Source organism: Saimiri boliviensis, chromosome 8 (assembly GCF_048565385.1).
Source record: "Saimiri boliviensis isolate mSaiBol1 chromosome 8, mSaiBol1.pri, whole genome shotgun sequence".
In the NCBI taxonomy this organism is placed as follows: domain Eukaryota; kingdom Metazoa; phylum Chordata; class Mammalia; order Primates; family Cebidae; genus Saimiri; species Saimiri boliviensis.
In genome coordinates, this window is record NC_133456.1 from 86,754,670 (window position 1) to 86,775,817 (window position 21,148).

Genomic DNA, 21,148 nt, shown 5'->3' on the forward strand with positions numbered 1-21,148 from the left:
TAGCACTTGCCTGTATTCCTAGCTACTAGGGAGGTTGAGGGAGGAGGATTGCTTGAGCCCAGTAGGTTGAGACTATAGTGAGCCATGATCATGCCACTGCACTCTAGCCTGGGTGACAAAATGAGACCCTGTCCCCACAGCAAAAAAGAAGACTATGTAAAAATATAAAGTTTAAAATGTTGTGAAATTAAAATGAATCTACAGAATATTCTTCCAATATGTGGGGGAAAAGACATATTAAGACATATGAAAAGCTGCATATGGTGGGGAAATTATAATTAATGTTTTTAAAATATAAATTATTTTCAATAAACTTTAAAAATGTAAACGGAGTCTCACAGTTTATTCATTTGGGTTTCAATGATGTCACAATGCACTGGGGGTATTACTTCATAAAGTCAATGTAAAAAGTGATTCTCTCAGTCAAAAAGATGCTATGAAATCTTTTTTTTACCCTTCTTTAATTTGGCTCTTGGTCAATAAAGATGCGATGTTATTTGCTGCCCTATTCACTGCCAGTGGGTTATTATCACCAGCAATGTGGAAACAGTCAGACCATTCAGTAGCCCCCTAAAAGATAAGAGAATGTGTTAAAAGTAGTAAACTGTAAAATATGATTATTTAAATTGTCAACAAACAAAAGGCAATCCCGTGCTTTTCTAGAGTGGTAAAACACTGCATGTTGTCAACTGTGCTATTTCCCTGGCTGAAAATGCCCTCTTATTCTTTCACTGCTTGCAGAACCTCTACCCATCTCTTAAGACCCAGCTCAAATGTCATGCCCTCTCATCAACCTCAACACTCCAAGCTCTCTCGTGTGCCACTCCCAAAAGCACTTTGTATGTAAGTACCTCTGCCACTGTACTTGTTCTACTTTTAATTATTTCTTCCCCTCTGTGCCTCCCAACTAATCTGGAAACTCTCTGAAGTAAGTTCTAATATTTTATTCAGTTCCTCATCCAGCAGTGTCTGGCACACTAAATAAATCCTAAATAAATTTTAAGTAAATGTGGTTTGAAAATATTAACCAAATCAAACTGACCAAACCTATACTCTTTTGTGGTTGTGGGAGTGTACATAATCTGATACATTTGAGAATTGCAATTTCCGCTGGGCATAGTGAAATCCTGAATTACACCTGAAATCCCAGCACTTTGGGGAGGCCAAGGCAGGAGGATTTCTTAAGCCCAGGAATTCAAAACCATCCTGGGAACATGGCAAAACCCCATATCTACAAAAACACAAAAATCAGCTGGGTATACTGGTGTGCACCCAAATCTCAGGTACTCAAGAGGCTGAAGTGGGAGGATGGCCTCAGCCAGGGAGGCAGAGGTTGCAGGGAGCTGAGATCACACCACTGTAATGGTCAACAGAGTGAGACCCTATCTCAAAAATGTAATAATTGTAGGGGAAAACCCCAAGTGCCCTGGCAAGGATCTGAAACCTCAGCCCAGGCGTCCCCAAACTTTTTACACAGGGGGCCAGTTCACTGTCCCTCAGACCGTTGGAGGGCCGCCACATACTGTGTTCCTCTCACTGACCACCAATGAAAGAGGTGCCCCTTCCTGAAGTGTGGCGGGGGGCCGCATGCGGCCCCGGGCTGTAGTTTGGGGACGCCTGCCTCAGCCTGTTCCCATATAAATAATGATTTGGTAAAGAATTAGAAATGTAGGCACATAGTTATCCCTTTATATAATCATAAATCTTATAGTTAACTAACTTATAATCATAAAGATATATATTCAATATAACCTTTAATTTTACTAATGACTGTGGGGTTATGAAGCACGGAACTGATGTGACATTGTGAACAAAGTGATCCTACGGCAAGATGCTCTAAGCCCTCTGTCACGCCTGCGTAAGGGCTGCTGGAGGGTGCCTTAGCTGTGCAGCAGCGCCTGCACTGTGAAAGCACCCGCTGTTTAGCTAGCTAGGGAAGGAGATGTCCAAAATGATCAAGACATCTCCTTCCTGGGGAAGTTTAAAGAAAACTCTGCTTCTCCAAGCTCGTGGTAAGGCCTGAGCTCTCAGGGAAGCCCATAGACTTCCGGGGGCTTAACTCTCTCTATGTGATGCTATGCTTCAGTGGTCACATTCCGTGTCTACTCTCACACCCTGCTTCTGAACCTGGTTTTTCTTTTTCTCAGAAGATAAGAATTAATGTCCTTGACATTTTTAACAAATATGCGAAGAATGCTGATGCATTAGGTTTTTTCCTTGCCTTGGCTACTTGAAAGTATTGGGTCCCCTAATACTTTCACGTGATTGACCTGACCCTATCACCGACCACCATTACCTCACCCTACCTTCCTTGCCCACTGCTTTGTACTCAATAAAAGTCAGTGTCCAGGCACTCGGTGCCACTGCAGGTCTCTGCGCTTTGGTTGGCAGCGGACCCCTGAGCTCAAACTTTCTTTTCTCTATCTCTGTGTCTGTCTTTTATTTCTAGTTTCTTGTCTTTGCACCAACATGGAGGGGCTCACAGAACCCTATATAATAATAACTACTATATAATAATAATAATAATAATAATAATAATAATAATGCAATTTCCTTTGTATGATAAGCTTTTGAATAGTAACCACCATATCCCTGGAAGGATTTTGTAACATTAAATAAAAAAACCTGTCAGCAGAACATAAATACCAAGCTGTCATATATCATTTGTGCAATGTGGTGACATGTGACCCTAGGCCTGAACAACATTCTATGCAGATTGACAGAAGGTTTCTTACATGAAAGCAGAGAAAGGCTTGCCTCTACTTAGGGATAAGTAGAAAACACCTCTTCCTTTGTGAACAGTAACATACTTCTCATCCATGAATATAATGCTTCATAAGTTTTCTTTTGCCCAGACACTAGAAGTATGTGATGACATACTCCTGTCTACAATCCTACAATGACTTCAAACAAAAGGGAAGCCAAAGTATGCCAGAATTTCAGGTGGGTGGGGATCTAGAGGGGACCTAGGGTTTGAGGAAGCCTCTCAGTGATTCTGATTCCCCAACATTCCTTTTTTTTTCTCTTAAACCTATTTGGATTTTCAGCATTGGAAAGATAAAGTATTCTAGATCAAGTATTTTATACTCTGGTGAACAAATCTTTATATATATCTTGTCAATTTCTTCATAATTTTATTCATTTGATCATATATCAGCTTAGGTTTTTATACACTGACATCTGCATGTGTACTCTCACATGGAAATGGTCCATCTTCATCTTTTAATTGTTTTCGGCCTTTGTTTTTATTCAGAGTTCTGTTATGTATTTCTTGACATGTTGAGACCTTACCTGCTATTTCATATACATATCATGATTTCATACTAGAAAACAACACTGTTTTGTTCCCAGAATCCTTCTTAGCCACAGCTGGGTTTTCACTGTGCAGTCTCTTTAGCCACAGTAATTTCTCTAGCTCTCAGAGAACACAGTCATCAGGTAGACTTCTATGATTTCATTCTTGGATTTTAACTCCCAGAACACAGATATCATTTTCTAATTACAGTTTAAATTATTTCTCCCCTTGTGGGCTTGCTCATCTGTCCAGTTCCTACCCAATCATATAATCTGCAGTATCTCCCTGCAGCTTATTCCAATTGGCTTTCAGTATACTATATGGAAGAACAACTACGTTTTACTAAAATTTCAGTGATTTTACTGGGAGCTCTCTTTTCTAAATTGTTTAAACACATACAGATGATACTGATTATTCAAGGGGACTCTACTGTGAAATATTATCCATTTAGAAAATGCCTTTCCATTTCTTGCTTTGCTTTACACAGTTTTTATGAGCCCTCTTAATATCACAGTAATTTTGAAAACTATTTAAAAGCATTTGGTAGTAAGCTTGTCAGGCTTCCTAAAAAATCCAAGCAATGTTCATAAGTTTCCCCTTTTTACAACTATATTTATTCCCTCTAGGAACTTAAGTGGGTTACAGAGAGGAAAATTACCTTCCTCAAGTTTATGCTTATGCCTTCAATTATATCCCATTCAAGTCTACCAGCTTGTCTGTTACACAGAGGACTCATACCAGTTTCTAATTCTCAGCTTCCTCTGTAATCTAGTGAATAGATATCACCAACAATCTATCTAGTCCAGTGGCACTTGGCTATTTGAAATAAGTTGCTACATTCTTTACAAAAAAGTTCCTACTTTTCTATTGTTAATTATTTTAAAACTCTTGGGTCCACTGATCCAACCATGGAGATTTCATTATGTCTAATTTGCCGATTAGGTCTGGAATATTTGGGATGTATCACTCTTACCTAAAGGCTAAAGAAATATAATTACCTCTATTGGTATTGCCCCTGTTCCACACATTGGATCGACTATTATATCATAAGGCAGAGGATCACAGAGCCTAGAGAAAAGAAAACAGCCTATGTGAACACTCAACCAAAAGCTGAGGCTTTATACTAATGATTCCTGAAGCTGTAAGATTGAGGACCTATCACACTAGCATGAAGTAACACCAATCTACAAATATTTTAAAAATCAATTTGTGGCTAGGTGTGGTGGCTCACGCTGGTAATCCCAGCACTTTGGGAGGCTGAGGCAGGCAGATCACCTGAGGTCAGAAGTTCCAGACCAGCCTGGCCAACATGGTGAAATCCCATCTCCATTAAAAATACAAAAAAATTAGCTGGGCATGGTGGCAGGCACCTGTAATCTCAGCTACTTGGGAGGCTGAGACGTGAGAATTGCTTGAACCCAGGAGGCAGGGGTTGCAGTGAGCCAAGATCATGCAAGATCAGCCTAGGTGACAGAGTAAGATTCCATCTCAACAACAACAACAACAACAACAACAACAACAACAAAATCAATTTGTAATGATATGTTGACTGCATATTCTATTACTTTGGAAAAAAAATCATTACATATAACCAGATCTCCTTTGACTATCTTCCAAAATCCCATTTCACTTTCAGATGAAATTTAGTCTGCAGACATCTTACACACTTACACACACACACACACACACACACCCCCTCACTCTCTCTCTCTCATACCGTATTAAGACAATAGTGTTGTTTCAACAGAAACCTGTATTGCATTAAAAATACTTAAAAATGTCTCAGGTAAAATATGCATCAATATAAGGATACTGGCAACAAGTATTTGCTCTGTGGAACCAGGTAATGAAAAAAGGAAAAAAAAAAAAATGCTTTGAGCACTTAGTATTTGCCAGGCATGGACTTGAAGCTCTTTCATGTATTATTTCACCGAATCCTCAGTAAGACTCTGTTAGATAATTATCATCATTCTCATTTTAATAAGCTGATGCAAGGAAACATGAAGTTACCTGCCCAGGGACACAAAACCAGTAGGTAGCAGACTCAAGATTAGAGGCATTATTGTTAGTGGTTTAAGTGTTACCCTCTTTATGAAGCATCCCATCCTGAAACAGGTCAGTAGGTTTCTTCCCTTCTCTTATTCTTCTAATCTTTTCATGTGCTGGTGTGGGACTTACACATGTATGATAATTATTTCTCTCCCACACAAGTTAGATTCTTGGGGGTTAACAGTGGGCTCTTACTGTAATATTGGTCCTGTTCTATCTCCTTGTTCCTACTTTTCAACACATGGCAACAGAATCCTTGGCAACCTTCTTGAGGGGTTAAACACCCTGTACTCCAAGCCATTCCTGATGAGTAAGGGGTGAACACCTGACCAAAACAATGTCAATCAGATGCTCTCTTCCAGGAATTTAGAACAAAGAGCTAAAAACTCTAGTCATTGGAAATACATAAATTCAAATGAGACAGCATATAGATGAGAAGAGACAAGAGTCCACAGGCTCTAAGGGTGATAAAAATGACTGCTTACATTTCTGGTGGTTTTCCAAGATATGGTTCCTACCCTACTTGAGAACCAACATTCAGTTTTTCTGTGGAATCTCCAAGATTTCTCTTTATCTTTCCAATAAGCCCCGCTCTGGCACGATCATCACTTTTCTATCTGAAACTTGAGTACTTAGGTTTTTAACATTTGTACCTAAAATAGCTTCCTCTCCGTATCCCTGGTTTCTACCATATGCTTAGCAGTAGATAATACGTTATTTGTTAAACTAATGAAGATTAGAAGGATTTGAAGATTTTCCTTTATCAAATGGGTCCAATTTTCTATTACTATCATTGAATTAATATGTTAGGAAGATAAAAGATTAGAAGAGAAGGAATACAGTCATGCGCTGCATAACAATCTTCCAATCAACAATGGACCAAATATATAAATGCAGTAATTATATCATATTTTTACCTTACCCCTTCTACGTTTAGATACACCAATACCTACCACAGCCCTGCAACTGACTACAATATTCAGTACAGTAACATGCTTTACAGATTTGAAGCCTAGGAGCAATAGGAGATACCATATAGCCAAGGTGTACAGTAGGCTATACCATCTAGATCGGTATAAGTACAATCCATGATGTTCACACAATGATGAAATTGCACAATGACACATTTTCAGAACATATCCCTGGGAAGTGATGCATTACTGGACTTAAATACCAGGACATACCAGAAACTGTATATAATATGTATTTTGTATATGCTTCAGCACTTAATCCTCACTAATAATCCTTTAAGTCTCACATGAAACCCATTTTACCATCTGGAAAACAGAAGCTTAGAGAAAATAAACATTTTCAAGTGGTGAAAAGAAGCACCCAATAAAAGACAGAAGGGTAAAGAAGAAGGAAAGACAGGTCTTGCACTCTGAAAAGTGAAAAATTCTAGGACGATTCCTGGGTTGCTGTGAGTATAAAGCTTAAAAATGTAAGTAAAAGCTCTTTCTGTTCATTTACACATTACACACAAAAAACTCTGCTTTCATCTTTTTCACTGCACAGAAATGAAAAGCAAAATTTGCTCTATCTCTTAACATGCATATCCTTGCTAAACAGAAATGTGGTAACCCCATTCAAGAGGTAGATAAAAACTATCACTCTCATTTTAAAATCAAGAAAACTGGCTGGCGAGGTGGCTCACGCTTGTAATCCCAACACTTTGGGAGGTGGAGGCAGGTGGGTCACCTGAGGTCAGGTATTTGAGACCCGCCTCACCAACATGGTGAAACATCATCTCTATTAAAAAATATGGGCCGGACATGGTGGCTCACGCCTGTAATCCCAGCACTTTGGGAGGCTGAGGCGGGCAGATCATGAGGTCAAGAGATCGAGACCATCCTGGCCCACATGGTGAAATCCCATCTCTACTAAAAATACAAAAATTAGCTAGGCATGGTGGTGCAAGCCTGTAATCTGAGCTACTTAAGAGGCTGAGGCAGGAGAATTGCTTGAACCCGGGAGGTGGAGGTTGCAGTGAGCTGAGATCACGCCACTGCACTCCAGTCTGGCGCCTGGTGATGGAGTGAGACTCTGTCTCAAAAAAAAAAAAAAAAAAAAAAAGAAAAAAAGAAAAAGAAAAAAAAATACAAAAATTATCTGGGTATGGTGACAGTTGCCTGTAATCCCAGCTACTCGGCTGAGACAGGAGAACTGCTTCAACCTGGGAGGCAGAGGTTACAGTGAACCGAGATCACACCACTGCACTCCAGCTTGGGCGACAGAACGAGACTTTGTCTAAAAAAAATAAATACAATAAAGAAAACTGAGATACCTATTAAGCAGTATTTTCAGGCCACAAGGAGTCAATACTAGATAGAAAGGAAAGAAATAGATCATTAGCTTTCCATCCTATTCTCGATCCACTGCATTCCAACATAGTACCTCAAACACATATACACAAATCAGTGTTTTGAAGGGAAAATTCAAACCAACGTGCCACTTTAAGCTGACAGCACACTATTTTCTTACCTGAGCATCCCATAGGCAAGAGTTGATCTAAGAGTTGTAGGTCCAAAATGTGTGATATTTCTTCGGTGGAGACTCTCTTCAGTCAATGCAATCCCCACAATGACTTCATTATCATGGATGTTCAAAAGAACCTATAGTAAAGTGGAACAAGAGAAAGTAGTTTTAGGATTGTTCAAACTGCATTTAGTAGTAAGACTTTTTCTGACCTGGGCCATTTCACCCCTTCTTAGGCAACCTGGTGGTCCCTCACTCCTGGGAGGTCGCCATATTGATGCCAAACAGTGTGGACACCTGATCAGCAAAGCATACCACAGCCCAGAACTGTCTAAAAAGTTAGACATTTAAAGAAATACTTATTAAAAACCTGTAAGCCTTCAAACTATGTTTGTGTTATAAAAATTGGGGTGAAATCTTGTTGTAGCCAACTGATAAACACAGTGAGTTAAAAGAAAATAGATATTAAAATGAAACAAAGTATATACTATATGATTTCATCTATATGAAGTTCAAAAACTGGCAAAACTAATTTATGATGGTAGCAGTCAGATTAGTGATTGATTGCCTTGAGCGGGTACTTATTGGGAAAGGGCAAGGGGAGCTCCTGAGGTACTGGAAATATTTTATATCTTTATCTGGATGGTTACACATTGTGTATTTAAGTAAAAACTTGCTGAGCTGTACACTGAAGATCTGTACATTTTATGCAAAGTATATCTCAAAAAAAGTTTTCAAAATTGGCAGAGTCTCAAATAAAAAGTCTTACTACACTGAGTGCAGTGGCACGTGCCTGTAGTCCCAGCTACTCGGGAGGCTGAGGTGGGAGGATAGTTGTGCCTGGGAGGTCAAGGCTGCAGTGAGCCATGATTGCACCACTGCACTCCAGTTTGGGTGACACAGTGAGATCCTGCCTCAAAAGTGAACTAAACTAAAATGATCCCCAATTTTTCACCAAAATATTTCCTCATCATGAGCTTAACAGCAGAAGCACAGCAGACACTCATACAGCACTTTGTAATGTAAAGCATTGTTTTACAAACTTTACATACATGGCCTCATCTCATATTCATATCCCCTAAGCTAGGTATTATTCCCCTAATAAATGAGAATACTGAGGCACAAAGACGGCTCCTCTGGAATTCACTTTTTTTTTTTTTGAGACAGGGTTTCACTCTGTCACCCACGTGGAGTGTAGTGGCACAATCACAGCTCACTGTGACCTGGACCTCCTGTGCTCAATCTTCCCAAGTCAGCCTCCCAAGTAGCTGGGACTACAGGCATGTGTCACCATACTCACCTATTATTTTAAATTTTTTTGTAGAGACAGGGTCTCCCTAGGCTGGTCTTGAACTCCTGGCCTCAAGCAGTCCTCCAACGTTGACTTCCCATAGTGCTAAGATTACAGGCATCACCACACCCGGCCTCCTCTGGGATTTAAACCTATGCAGCATGGCTCCAGAAATTGTCCTCGGAATCACCTTACTACTTTACTAACTTTTAGATATCACTGTTTTAATTAACCTATTCATTTTCTGTTTTAAAAAATTTGTTTTATTTTTAGTAGAGACAGGGTCTATTTTGCCCAGGCTGGTTTTGAACTCTTGCGTTCAAGCGATCTGTCTGCCTCGGCTTCCCAAAGTGCTGGGATTACAGGTGTGAGCCACCTACTCATTTTCATGGCAGGGTATGAGGAAAAAAAGAATGGGGAATTATTCTTCTGATTTGACATGCACAAAAAAGTTAGAAAGAATCAGTGACTTGCCCCAGATTCAAGTGTCCCAAAAGCAATAGAAATTGGCTCCTTGGTAAATACATCAGCTGCTAGAGACATTTTAAGCTGTCAGAGATGACTTCAAGACTCTAATTCCTATGGCTTACATGCCAATCACCTAGGTAAAGGATTCAGACCAAGGAAAGTAAAAATGCTAAAATGAGGTATCTGGCTTTGGAAATCTAGCAGAATTTAAGAAAGAGGACAGCTGACTCTCCCTAACTCTAGGATGAGTGTTAGCTATGATGTCCTGATTTGAGAAGGTCAGTGTTTGTTTAAAAAATGTACTTCTTTTTTTTTTGAGAGAATCTTGCTCTGTTGGCCAGGTGCGGTGGCTCAAGCCTGTAATCCCAGCACTTTGGGAGGCCGAGGCGGGTGGATCACGAGGTCGAGAGATCGAGACCATTCTGGTCAACATGGTGAAACCCCGTCTCTACTAAAAATACAAAAAATTAACTGGGCATGGTGGCACGTGCCTGTAATCCCAGCTACTCAGGAGGCTGAGGCAGGAGAATTGCCTGAACCCAGGAGGCGGAGGTTGCGGTGAGCCGAGATCGCGCCATTGCACTCCAGCCTGGGTAACAAGCGCGAAACTCCGTCTCAAAAAAAAAAAAAAAAAAAAAAATAGAATCTTGCTCTGTTACCCAGGCTGGAGTGTAGTGGCATGATCTTGGCTCACTACAACTTCCACCTCACTGGTTCAAGTGATTCTCCTGCCTCAGCCTCCCCAGTAGCTGGGACCACAGGACCATGCCACTATACCCAGCCAATTTTTGTATTTTTAGTAGAGATGGGGTTTTGCCATGTTGGCCAGGCTGGTCTCCAACTCCTGACTTGAAGTGATCCACCCACCTCAGCCTCCCAAAGTTCTAGGATTACTGGCATGAGCCACTGTGCCCAGCCTTATTTTATTTTTTCAGTAGCAAAGTTCTGCAAACAAGACACACAAAAACAAAATAACTTTTTGGTTCTGGTTGAATTTTATAATATGAAAGTCCACATAATATCGTAAAAAAGTACCCTATTAGAAATCAGGGCCGGACACAGTGGCTCATGCCTGTAATTCCAGCACTTTGGGAGACTGAGGCAGGCAGATCACCTGAGGTCATGAGTTCAAAACCAACCTGGCCAGTATGTGAAACCTGGTCTCTACTAAAACATACAAAAACTAGCCAGGCATGGTGGTGGGCACCTGTAATCCCAGCTACTCAGGAGGCTGCAGCAGGAGAATTGCTTGAACCTGGGAGACAGAGGTTGCAGTGAGTGGAGGGTGTACCATTGCTCTCCAGTCTGGGCAACAGAGCGAGACTCTATCTCAAAAACAAAACAAAACAAAACAACAACAAAATCAGGTCAGGCCAGGTGTGGTGGCTCATGTATGTAATCCCAGCACTTTGGGAGGCCAAGGCAGGCAGATCACTTCAGGAGTTCAAGAGCAGCCTGGCCAACATAGTGAAACCATGTCTCTACCAAAAAATACAAAAATTAGCTAGGCATGGTGGCATGTGCCTATAGTCCCAGCTACACAGGAGGCTGAGCACGAGAATCACTTGAACCAGGGAGGTGGAGGCTGCAGTGAGCTATCATACCACCGCACTCAGTGGGTGACAGAGCAAAACTCTGTCTCAAAAAAAAAAGAAAGAAAACAGACAACTCAACTTTGATAGCTTCCATCTACAGAACACTTAGTGTATGCAAGGTATTGTATGAAATATTTTAAATGTACCTCATTTATCCTTCAGGACCTTAAAGGTACATATTATTATTGGCTCCATTGAAAAAGAGACTTAGAGACTATGCAGTCCGAAGTTACACAGTTGTGGAGTCAAAATTTGGATCTAAATCTGTCTCCATAGCCTATGCTCTTCTTAACTACCCCCTACTATTTCCTCATTTAAATTCAGCGTAAAATTGGGTTAGTCTGAAAATCCTACATATCTGTGATGGCATTCTTCAATCATCATAGTCAAAGCCTACACCTACCTCCACATCAAAGTTGGTCATGTCGGCCTTCCACTTAAAATAATCTTGAACAGCACCCCCAAAATCTCTTGCAGCCTCATTTGAAGTAAAGCAATGTTTATCTCCTGCCCTGTTGCATGTGACTCTAAACTTTAGCACCTGAGGTTCAGTTTCTTCTTTTGAGCTTTCATCAGTCTCATCTTTGCAAGATGCCAAATCATCACCTACTAATGTTGATACCTCCTCTCTGATGGCTGGATTTTCATAATAATCTAAGATATGAGAATCTAAAGCATGGCTAGTGAAGTCTTTTTTATCATTTCTCTGATCGATTTTGACTTCTTGTCCATTATTAATCTTCCCTTTACTTGATTTCTGATTTATCTTTTTGTGCTTTGCTTTTTTCTTTTTAAAACTGTCATTAATTTTCCACACTTTTAAGGGGTTTGACCATGGAAGTTTTCCAGCCAAGTCTTCAAAATCCTTTAGAACTTCTTCCTATAAAGGATAGAGAAAAAAAATCCATTCATTTCTCACCACATAATCAAACAAATAAACTTCTACTTTTGCCTATAGACAGTTGGTATCCATGGGGAACACTGGTTCCAGGACCCACCCTAAGAACACCAAAACCCAAGAATGCTGAAAAGTCCCTCACATAAAATAGTATAGTATCTGCATATGACCTACACACATCCTCTCAAGAGTACTTTAAATCATTTCTATTTTATCTATAATACCTGATACAATGTAAATGCTATGTAAATAGTTGTTATACTGTATTGTTTGGGAAATAAGGACAAGAAAAAAAAGAGTCTGAGATGCATACAGTGGCTCATGCCTGTAATCCCAACACTTGAGGAGGCTGAAGCAGGTGGATCAGTTGAGCTCAGGAATTTGAGAACAGATTGGGCAATATGGCAAAACTCTGTCCTGTCTCTACAAAAAAATACAAAAATTAGCTGGGCATGGTAGCACATGGCTGTAGTCCCAGGTACTCAGGAAGCTGAGATGGGAGGACTGTTTGAGCCTGGGAGGTCAAGGCTCCGATGAACTATGATCATGCCACTGCACTCCAGCTTAGACAGCAGAACAAGATCCCGTCTCAAAAAAATAAATCTTTTATAAAAGAGAATGAACACTGACTACAATATTCTTAAGAAAGGAAAGCCTAATTCCAAATTTTATACCCAAACTATCAGCTAAATATAAAGGTGAAAGACAAACATTTCTGAATTCATGCCATTCAACAGATACAAAGTATAACAAAAGGACAAATAATATACCTATAAAACAGAAGGTGAATGTTACAAACTGGCATGGCATATAAACGGGCTTACTGATACTCTCATCTCTTATACCCAGAGGTAAAAAGATAGAAATTAAAGCTGATAAAATATATTTAAAAGCTTAAGGGCCGGGCGCGGTGGCTCAAGCCTGTAATCTCAGCACTTTGGGAGGCCGAGGTGGGTGGATCACGAGGTCAAGAGATCGAGACCATCCCGGTCAACATAGTAAAACCCCGTCTCTACTAAAAATACAAAAAATTAGCTGGGCATGGTGGCACGTGCCTGTAATCCCAGCTACTCAGGAGGCTGAGGCAGGAGAATTGCCTGAACCCAGGAGGCGGAGGTTGCGATGAGCCGAGATCGCGCCATTGCACTCCAGCCTGGGTAACAAGAGCAAAACTCTGTCTCAAAAAAAAAAAAAAAATAGCCGGGCGAGGTGGCTCAAGCCTGTAATCCCAGCACTTTGGGAGGCCGAGGCAGGTGGATCACAAGGTCGAGAGATCGAGACCATCCTGGTCAACATGGTGAAACCCCGTCTCTACTAAAAATACAAAAAAACTAGCTGGGCATGGTGGCACGTGCCTGTAATCCCAGCTGCTCAGGAGGCTGAGGCAGGAGAATTGCCTGAACCCAGGAGGCAGAGGTTGCGGTGAGCCGAGATCGCGCCATTGCAGTCCAGCCTGGGTAACAAGAGCGAAACTCCGTCTCAAAAAAAAAATAAAAAAAAAAAATAAAAGCTTAAGGGTGAACACTAAAAAAAATAATTTTAAAAATGAAGGAAAAAAGTATAAATATGCCAATTTCATCATTGCTCTTAGCAGGGATTCAAAAAATACTGTGCATATATGGTAGGTAATATCAAATTGTAGTTATAAAGGTAACAGTGCGCACACACGCACACACACACACAGCACTTCCAAACTATTAAGAAAACACAGGCACATGAAAAAAGTAAAGATGCTATAATGTAGAGGCTTTTCAAATAAGAAAAAGCAAAAAGTATGAGCATGAGGCCAGGTATGATGGCTCACTCCCAGTAATACCAGCACTTTGGAACACCAAGGTCGGTGATCACAAGGTCAAGAGATCGAGACCATCCTGGCAAGCATGGTGATACCTGGTCTCTACTAAAAATACAAAAATTAGCCAGGCATGGTGGCACATGCCTGTAATCCTAGCTATTCAGGAGGCTGAGGCAGGAGAATTGCTTGAACCCAGGAGGCAGAGGTTGCAGTGAGCTGAGATCACACCACTGTACTCCAGCCTGGGCGACAGAGAGAGACTCTAAAAAAAAAAAAAGTATAAGCATGACAAAACTAAAACAGTTGTCATTATCAGCAAATATCAATGTGATAAACACAAAGATGACAGTTTGAATACGTACAATAATTTACATAGCATATTTGTTGCACCACTGTACTAGCAAAAGAGTGTGAAAAAAACCTCATGTCCTAAAATTGGACTGGTTAAATTATGATACAGAGACACAATGGAGTATACACAGCCAACTTCAGCAATGATACTGCTGGGATCTCCAACACATAGATTGAGCATTCCTAATCTCAATGTCCCAGACCCAAAACCTAAAACTTGAGTGCCAATATGATCCCACACAGGTGGCTGATAGTGGCACCTTTGCTTTCTGATGGTTCAGTGTACACAAACTTTGTTTCACGTATAAAATTATTTTAAAAATCACATAAAATTACCTTCAAGCTATACGTATAAGGTATATATGAAATAAATGAATCGTGTTTAGACGTGAATTCCATCCTCAGAATATTTTAATTTTTTTTTTTTTTTTGAGACAGATACTTGCTCTGTTGCTCAGGCTAGAGGGCAGTGGCGTGATCTCAGCTCACTGCAACCTCTGCCTTCCAGGTTCAAGCAACTCTCCTGCCTCAGCCTCCCAAGTAGCTGGGATTACAGATGCCTGTCACCACGCCTGGCTATTTTTTCTATTTTTAGTAGAGACGGGGTTTCACCATCTTGCACATTGTTCTCAAACTCCTGACCTCGTGATCTACCCGCCTTGGCCTCCCAAAGTGCTGGGATTACAGGCGTGGACCACTGCGCCAGGCCCAGAATATTTCAAAAAACAAAACAAATCCAAAGCACTTTTGGTCCCGGGTATTTCAGTTAAGGGATATTCAACTTGTATATGAAAAAAGCACAGCACAGAACAGTATGTATGCTATGCTTTCATTTGTGTAAATAAAATACATTTATTCGTAAAATATCTCTACAAGAATATCCAAGAAATTGGTAGGAATTGTTGCCTCCAGGGAGGGACCTGCATAGCATGGGGATATAGGAAGAAAGACTTACTTTTCACTTTATCCTTTTACTCTTTACAAGTTTGCTCCAAATACATGTATTAACCAGTTTTTTAAAAACAATATAAATCAGATTTGTTCACGCTTTTAAAAAGGGGAATGGAGGCTGGGCATGGTGGCTCAGGCCTGTAATCCCAGCACTTTGGGAGGCCAAGAAGGATGGATCACGAGGTCAGGAGTTCAAGACCAGCCTGGCCAACATGCTGAAACCCCATCTCTACTAAAAATGCAAAAATTGGCCAGGTGTGGTGGCATGATCCTGTGATTCCAGCTACTGGGGAGGGTGAGGCGGGAGAATCGCTTGAACCCAGGTGGCAGAGGTGGTAGTGAGCCAAGATTGCACTCCAGCCTGGGCAACAGAGCAAGACTCTGTCTCAAAAAAAAAAAAAGGGGGGGGGGGTGGGTGGCTGGGTGAGTACGGGGGCCAGGTGCAATGGCTCACACCCGTAATCCCAGCACTCTAGGAGGCCTAGGTGGATCACTTGAGACCAGAAGTTTGAGACCAGCCTGGGCAACATAATGAGACCCTGTCTCAGTATTTTTTTTAAAGAAGAGGGTGGGGGCTAATAAATTCATGATTATTACCTGAATACTTAAAAATAAGAGAACTCATTAGAATGCTTTAAACTTTTTTAAAAGTTAGATTTTTAGTTAATAAAATTTTTATCTATCTTCAGTCTGACTTCTTTTAGGTCTGGTCTTATTTTTTTCTAGGCTGTGGGTTCATACACTTTGATTGGTTTTTGAATAATGTTTTGGAAGTCAACATGTTGCCAATAAATAAAAGTTAGACAACTGGTAGCATATCACAGTTGTTTTAAAAAAGATTATTTCTAAGATAGGTAAAACTGATAGAAAAATGTTTTTAGGCAAGCAGTTAACTCTAGAAACCTAACCAAAAAGCAGTGTGGAAAAAACCTAAAGCCTTGCTGCAATCTATTTTCAACCTTCAGCTTAGGCAGCAGCTGAATATTTAGGATTCAGACGCTAAATACATATTGGAGACAAAGCTGCTGTCCTAACAACTGAAAGACTATTTAGATATTACTTTGGCGTTATTTCAAAAAATGAAGAAAGAGAAGAAAGCAGAGCAAAATCAGGATGGTGAGGAAGTGTTATTTGTAGAAGACACAAACTGTCACTGGTTCTTTGGTTCATGTTCTGTAGGCAATTCCATTTTGGAACTATATATATGTATGAGCAAAGCTAATCTAAGCTTTATATATCTTTCGTAAGTAAAACAATGTTTTCTTTCTCATAAACTTCAATGGTTTTCAATACTAATTTTTTAAAAAATATCTTTTGGGATAGAGTGTGAGCAGAATTCTGGATTTTACTGCAAAAGCCTCCTAGTATTCTCTATTACAAATGCTAAATTTTCAGACTGTGAAAAGTGGAAATAATCTCTTTGGGGAAGACAGCCAAAAATCAGCCACCATGTTTGGAACAGCTCACCTTTGTTTTTTTGAACTGGTAATCTTGGAACTCCTGAACCACCACAAATAAGTTATCGACTGATCTCAGACAATGAACCTGGGAGAAAAAAAAAGAAACACATTTCTGAGAAAGCTTTTGAACAGCACAAGCTATCAATAAGTAAGTATTTTAACTAGAAATAATAGTTTTAATGCAGCTACTAACTATATTTTTTATTTTTTAAATGTCCCATTTCCCTAGTTTCTCATCTCTTTGGTTACCAATCAGCCGCTTTCCCCTAGAGAAAGGGAAAGATGGTATATGGAAAGAGAGAAGCTTGAAGTGTTTTGTGGGCAACATGTCTTTTGGGGGAGAAGGGAAAGGTGAAGCCACTCAAGTAGGCTCTATCATATTTCCCCGATGGCTTTTTACGGTACGCTGTATGCTGCAATGGTTAAAGGCAGGGGATTTGAACTCCAGCTGAGTGATCCCGGTCAAATTATTTATTTGTCCTAAGCCTAATGATTAATGAGGATAATAATAGTGTCTGTCTTCACAGAGCTGCTGAGGGTATTGGCTAAAATATTGGATGGAAATTATTTGCTTACCAATTCATCCCACAGATATTTTCTGGGTACCTACTATATGCCAGACACTAAGAGCTTGGGATATATTGGTGGGAAAGAAAAAACAGACAACAATCCCTGCCCTCTTGCTGCTTTTGTGGCGATGAGATATATTTTAGCTTTATCACAAGATTATAGTTTGGTGATCTTCGCTTTTTACCTTGAGTCATAATTACTTCTGAGCCAAGAATTTTCTGTGCAGATTAAAAGGAAAATCTCTTTTATGTTTCATCACCAAAGTTTAAACATCTGCTAGATGCTGAAGTAAATAAATACTGTGCTACTCAGAGATTCTTAAGTTAAACAGTATTCTTTCTGGTGAACTCAATCCTCAAGAAATACTAGGATCACCTCTAAAAACGTAGCAATCCTACTACAGGCTGAGCATCCCAAATCTAAAAATCTGAAACTTTAAAGCCCCAACGCAATGCTCAAAGGAAATACTCAATGCAGTATTTCGGATTTTCAGATTAGAAACGCTCAACTGGCAATACTCCAAAACTCCCCCACACCCCAGAAATCTGAAATCTGAAACATTTCTGGTCCTAAGCACTCCATAAAAGGGATACTGAAACTACAGTCAAAATTACAAATCAGTATTCAATAGAAAATGTGGTAATACTTTAAAATCACCTGATTTGGGGCAGAGCAATGAAAATCAGAAAGGATTCCAAAGGGGTCTATAAAATGAAAAGTAATCATAAAATGATCAACTTAGAAAACTATTTTAAATATTGCTCCATTCAAACCTGTGCCAGACTTTCCAGTGAAATGACAAAATATATCTTGCCACGGTCTCTGCTGATTTTGCATGGCGACCCAAGTTTCTCTCTCACTTCATCTGCAGCTGTTTGTTCAAAGCCAGTAGGTACAGTGGCTCCAATAGTGACTAGAAGCTCAGATTCACTTCTGAGGTCACTTTCTGTCACTCGTACAGACCTCTGGTTCTCATGAAGGTTCACATCTAGGAGTTGGTTAGTGGCTTCTTCAATGTCACACATGTTGGCTGTGCTTCTGAGGTTCCTAACACTGTCCCTTTAAAAGCAGTACTGTCCCTTTAAAAGCAGTACTGTCCCTTTAAAAGAAAAAGAAATAAAGTCCAAATATTGTCATCTCATATTTCAGTTATAATAAAAAACATGGGCTCTGGAGGTCAAGAAGAACAAGAAAACACAACTGATAGGCATAAAAGGTCAATACACCTGACAAGCAGTCACCAAAGTAAAAAGGGCTGAATAACATGGGTACAGAGTGCAGGTTGTAAAACATGATGTTACTATTAAACAAGGAATACAGATACCATGGGAGAAAAAGAGACGAAAAGTATTTCCATAGCATGCAGTGTTTGTTTGCTTTGGGGTCACCCATGTTGACAAAAGCCATTTCACGACTACAATACAGACTGCAGATCACATTCAAATACACTGCTGCATCTAGATATTAAGAACATGGTTAGTTAAGAATATAGGGCTTGGCTGGGTTTGGTGGCTCTTGCCTGTAATCCTGACACTTTGAGGCAGCTGGATCGCCTGAGGTCAGGAGTTCAAGACCAGCCTGGGCAACACGGTGAAACCCCCGTCTCTATGAAAAATACAGAAATTAGCCGGGCATGGTGGGGGTGCCTGTAATCCCAGCTACTTGGGAGGCTGAGGGAGAAGAATTGCTTGAATCCAGGAGGCGGTGACTGTAGCTAGCCCAGACTGTCCAACTGCACTCCAGCCTGGGCGACAGAGCAAGACTCCACCTCAAAAAAAAAAAAAAAAAAGGTGGGGGGGGCTTTTGGAGTTTCAGATAGACACAGGTTTGAATTCTTGCCTCTACCATATAGGTTGAATGACTTATGGCAAATTAATTCTCCCAAGCCTCCAAATGAGAAGTAAACTTCTCTCCTAGAGTTGTCAGGAGACAAGTGAGAGTAGCACATGGCCAGGCCAACAATTAAAACTTACTAATAGGATATCTATCTTCTTCCCTCCTGTGAAGTAGACAGCATTTCATGCATTAAAAAATGATTAACTGGGCTGAGCACAGTGATTCATGCCCGTAATCCCAGCACTTTGGGGAGCTGAGGCAAGTTGATCACTTCAGGCCAAGAACTGGAGACCAGTCTGGGCAACATGGCAAAATCTCCTTTCTAACAAAAATACAAAAATTAGCTGGGCATGGTGGTGAACACCTGTAGTTTCAGCTACTTGGGAGGCTGATGTGGGAGGATTACTTGTGCCCAGAGGTCAAGGCTGCAGTGAACATTATCTTTACGCTCCAGCCTGGGCGACACAGCGAGATCCGGTCTAAAAAAATAATAATAATTAAAAATAAAAATGATTAACTGAACACTTACTATCTAATGATTACAAATATTCAAACGCCTACTGTATCTACTTGCCGGCCTCTGGGATCCCCACAGATGGGCATCAGGAAAGAGATCTTGGAAGTAATCTGAAATAGTAAAACAAACTTCCTATACATAAGCATTTGTGTTTGGGGCGGGGGCCAGGGGAGGAAGTATTAGGGAGGTGGAGGATCCGTAGCTCAAACCAGATTTTCAAAGGATCTGTGACTCCAAATAACTTAAGTGGATATAGAATACCTATACTGTCCTTGTGCTGTGCCAGTGACACACGACAGTGTTTAACACTAAGTCAGTTCCCGCCGTTAAGAAGCTCACAATCACTGTGAATGCAATCTCCATCTTTTAAAAAAGGTAGCTGAGGTCAGATAAAGGACGCATTCCGCTCAAGGTGAGCCAGCCAATGAGAGGCGTAGAATGGAAGAGAACTCACGTCTCCCGACTCACACCCACCGAGCCCGGGGAATCAAAGGGAGTGGGTAAAGGCCTGGGAGGGGCAGCAAGATGGGCTCCGCCACGATACTGGGCTGAAGTATCGCCCGCCTCCGGCCTCGGCTGCAAGAGGAAGGCCGCCCCTCTCTCCCCAAGCTGAAACACTAGAAGAGCCACACTCCGCCATTCCCAACCGCCGCCAGTTACCGGCTGTCTGCGAAGACTCTTTCAGCTCCCGCACTCCATTGGCCTCTCGCGCTCAGGTCACGCTGCCGGAAGCTGCCGCCGGAAGCGGAAGTCAGGCTACGGGTCACCGTGGCTCCGCGCTAGGGGGCGGGCACTCGCACAAGGTCGTTAGGAAAGGAGCATGCGCCTGAAGCTCTGTGCTCTTGGCCTTGAGGATCCTCTGCAAACTGAACGCGGAGAGTCAAGGGCCTTGTGCCCTATCGTGGTATTTGCTAACATTTAGAGAGTGCTGGCCGTTGCCAAGCACTGGGTAAGCGCTTCACATGCATCATCTCGTTTGGAACAAGTCTGTTTTGTTCCAGCACCTGTGAACTGGCAGAGGCTGATTTCTGTTTTAAAGCTGGAGAAAGTGAGTCTCTCCAGCTCAGTTAAATATCTTTGCCAAAATGTCATCCACTAGTTCCTGATTTCTGTATTGCCATCACTATCTTAGCACTGTTTACTTAATATTTTTAGTTTAAAAAAATTTTTTTTTAAATATTAGTGGGGTTCTCACTATGTTGCCTAAGGTGGCCTTAAACTCCTGAGTTCAGGTAATCCTCCTGTCTAGGTCTCTCAAAGTGATGGGATTACAGGCATGAGCCACTGTGCCCAATCAGACGAACTTTGTTTCTCATAAAGCATTGAATCTGCCCGGACCCAGTGGCTCACGCCTGTAATACTAGCACTTTGGGAGGCAGAGGTGGGTGGATCACTTGAAGTCAGGAGTTTGAGACCAGCCTGGTCAACATGGTGAAACCCCATCTCTACTAAAAATACAAAAATTAGCAGAATGTGGTGACCCACGCCTGTAGTCCCAGCTACTTCAGAAGATGAGGCAGGAGAACCGCTTGAACCCTGGAGGCAGAGGTTGTAGGGAGCCAGGATCGTGCCACTGCACTCTAGTCTGGGAGTGAGA

At 41.1% G+C, this 21,148-nt stretch overlaps 1 protein-coding gene across 6 annotated transcripts in view; it reads right to left on the bottom strand.

Moving 5' to 3' along the window:
- THUMPD3 (THUMP domain 3 tRNA guanosine methyltransferase) overlaps positions 1–20,316 on the bottom strand; it is a 27,032-nt gene extending 6,716 nt beyond the window's left edge. For 2 of the 6 annotated variants that reach the window (XM_039478574.2, XM_074404854.1), the window contains exons 1-7: positions 20,212–20,306; positions 17,972–18,297; positions 16,636–16,713; positions 11,577–12,053; positions 7,826–7,956; positions 4,294–4,363; positions 455–570 (exon numbers count right to left, since the gene is read on the bottom strand). In XM_039478574.2, the coding sequence (XP_039334508.2) occupies positions 455–570; positions 4,294–4,363; positions 7,826–7,956; positions 11,577–12,053; positions 16,636–16,713; positions 17,972–18,223 (1,124 nt within the window). In that variant the 5' untranslated portion in view covers positions 18,224–18,297; positions 20,212–20,306. Of the gene's footprint in view, positions 1–454; positions 571–4,293; positions 4,364–7,825; positions 7,957–11,576; positions 12,054–16,635; positions 16,714–17,971; positions 18,298–18,717; positions 18,804–19,563; positions 19,662–20,211 lie in introns of all 6 variants that reach the window. The other 4 variants (XM_074404855.1, XM_074404856.1, XM_039478575.2 and 1 more) reach the window with 4 other exon arrangements.
- Positions 20,317–21,148: the final 832 nt, after the last annotated feature.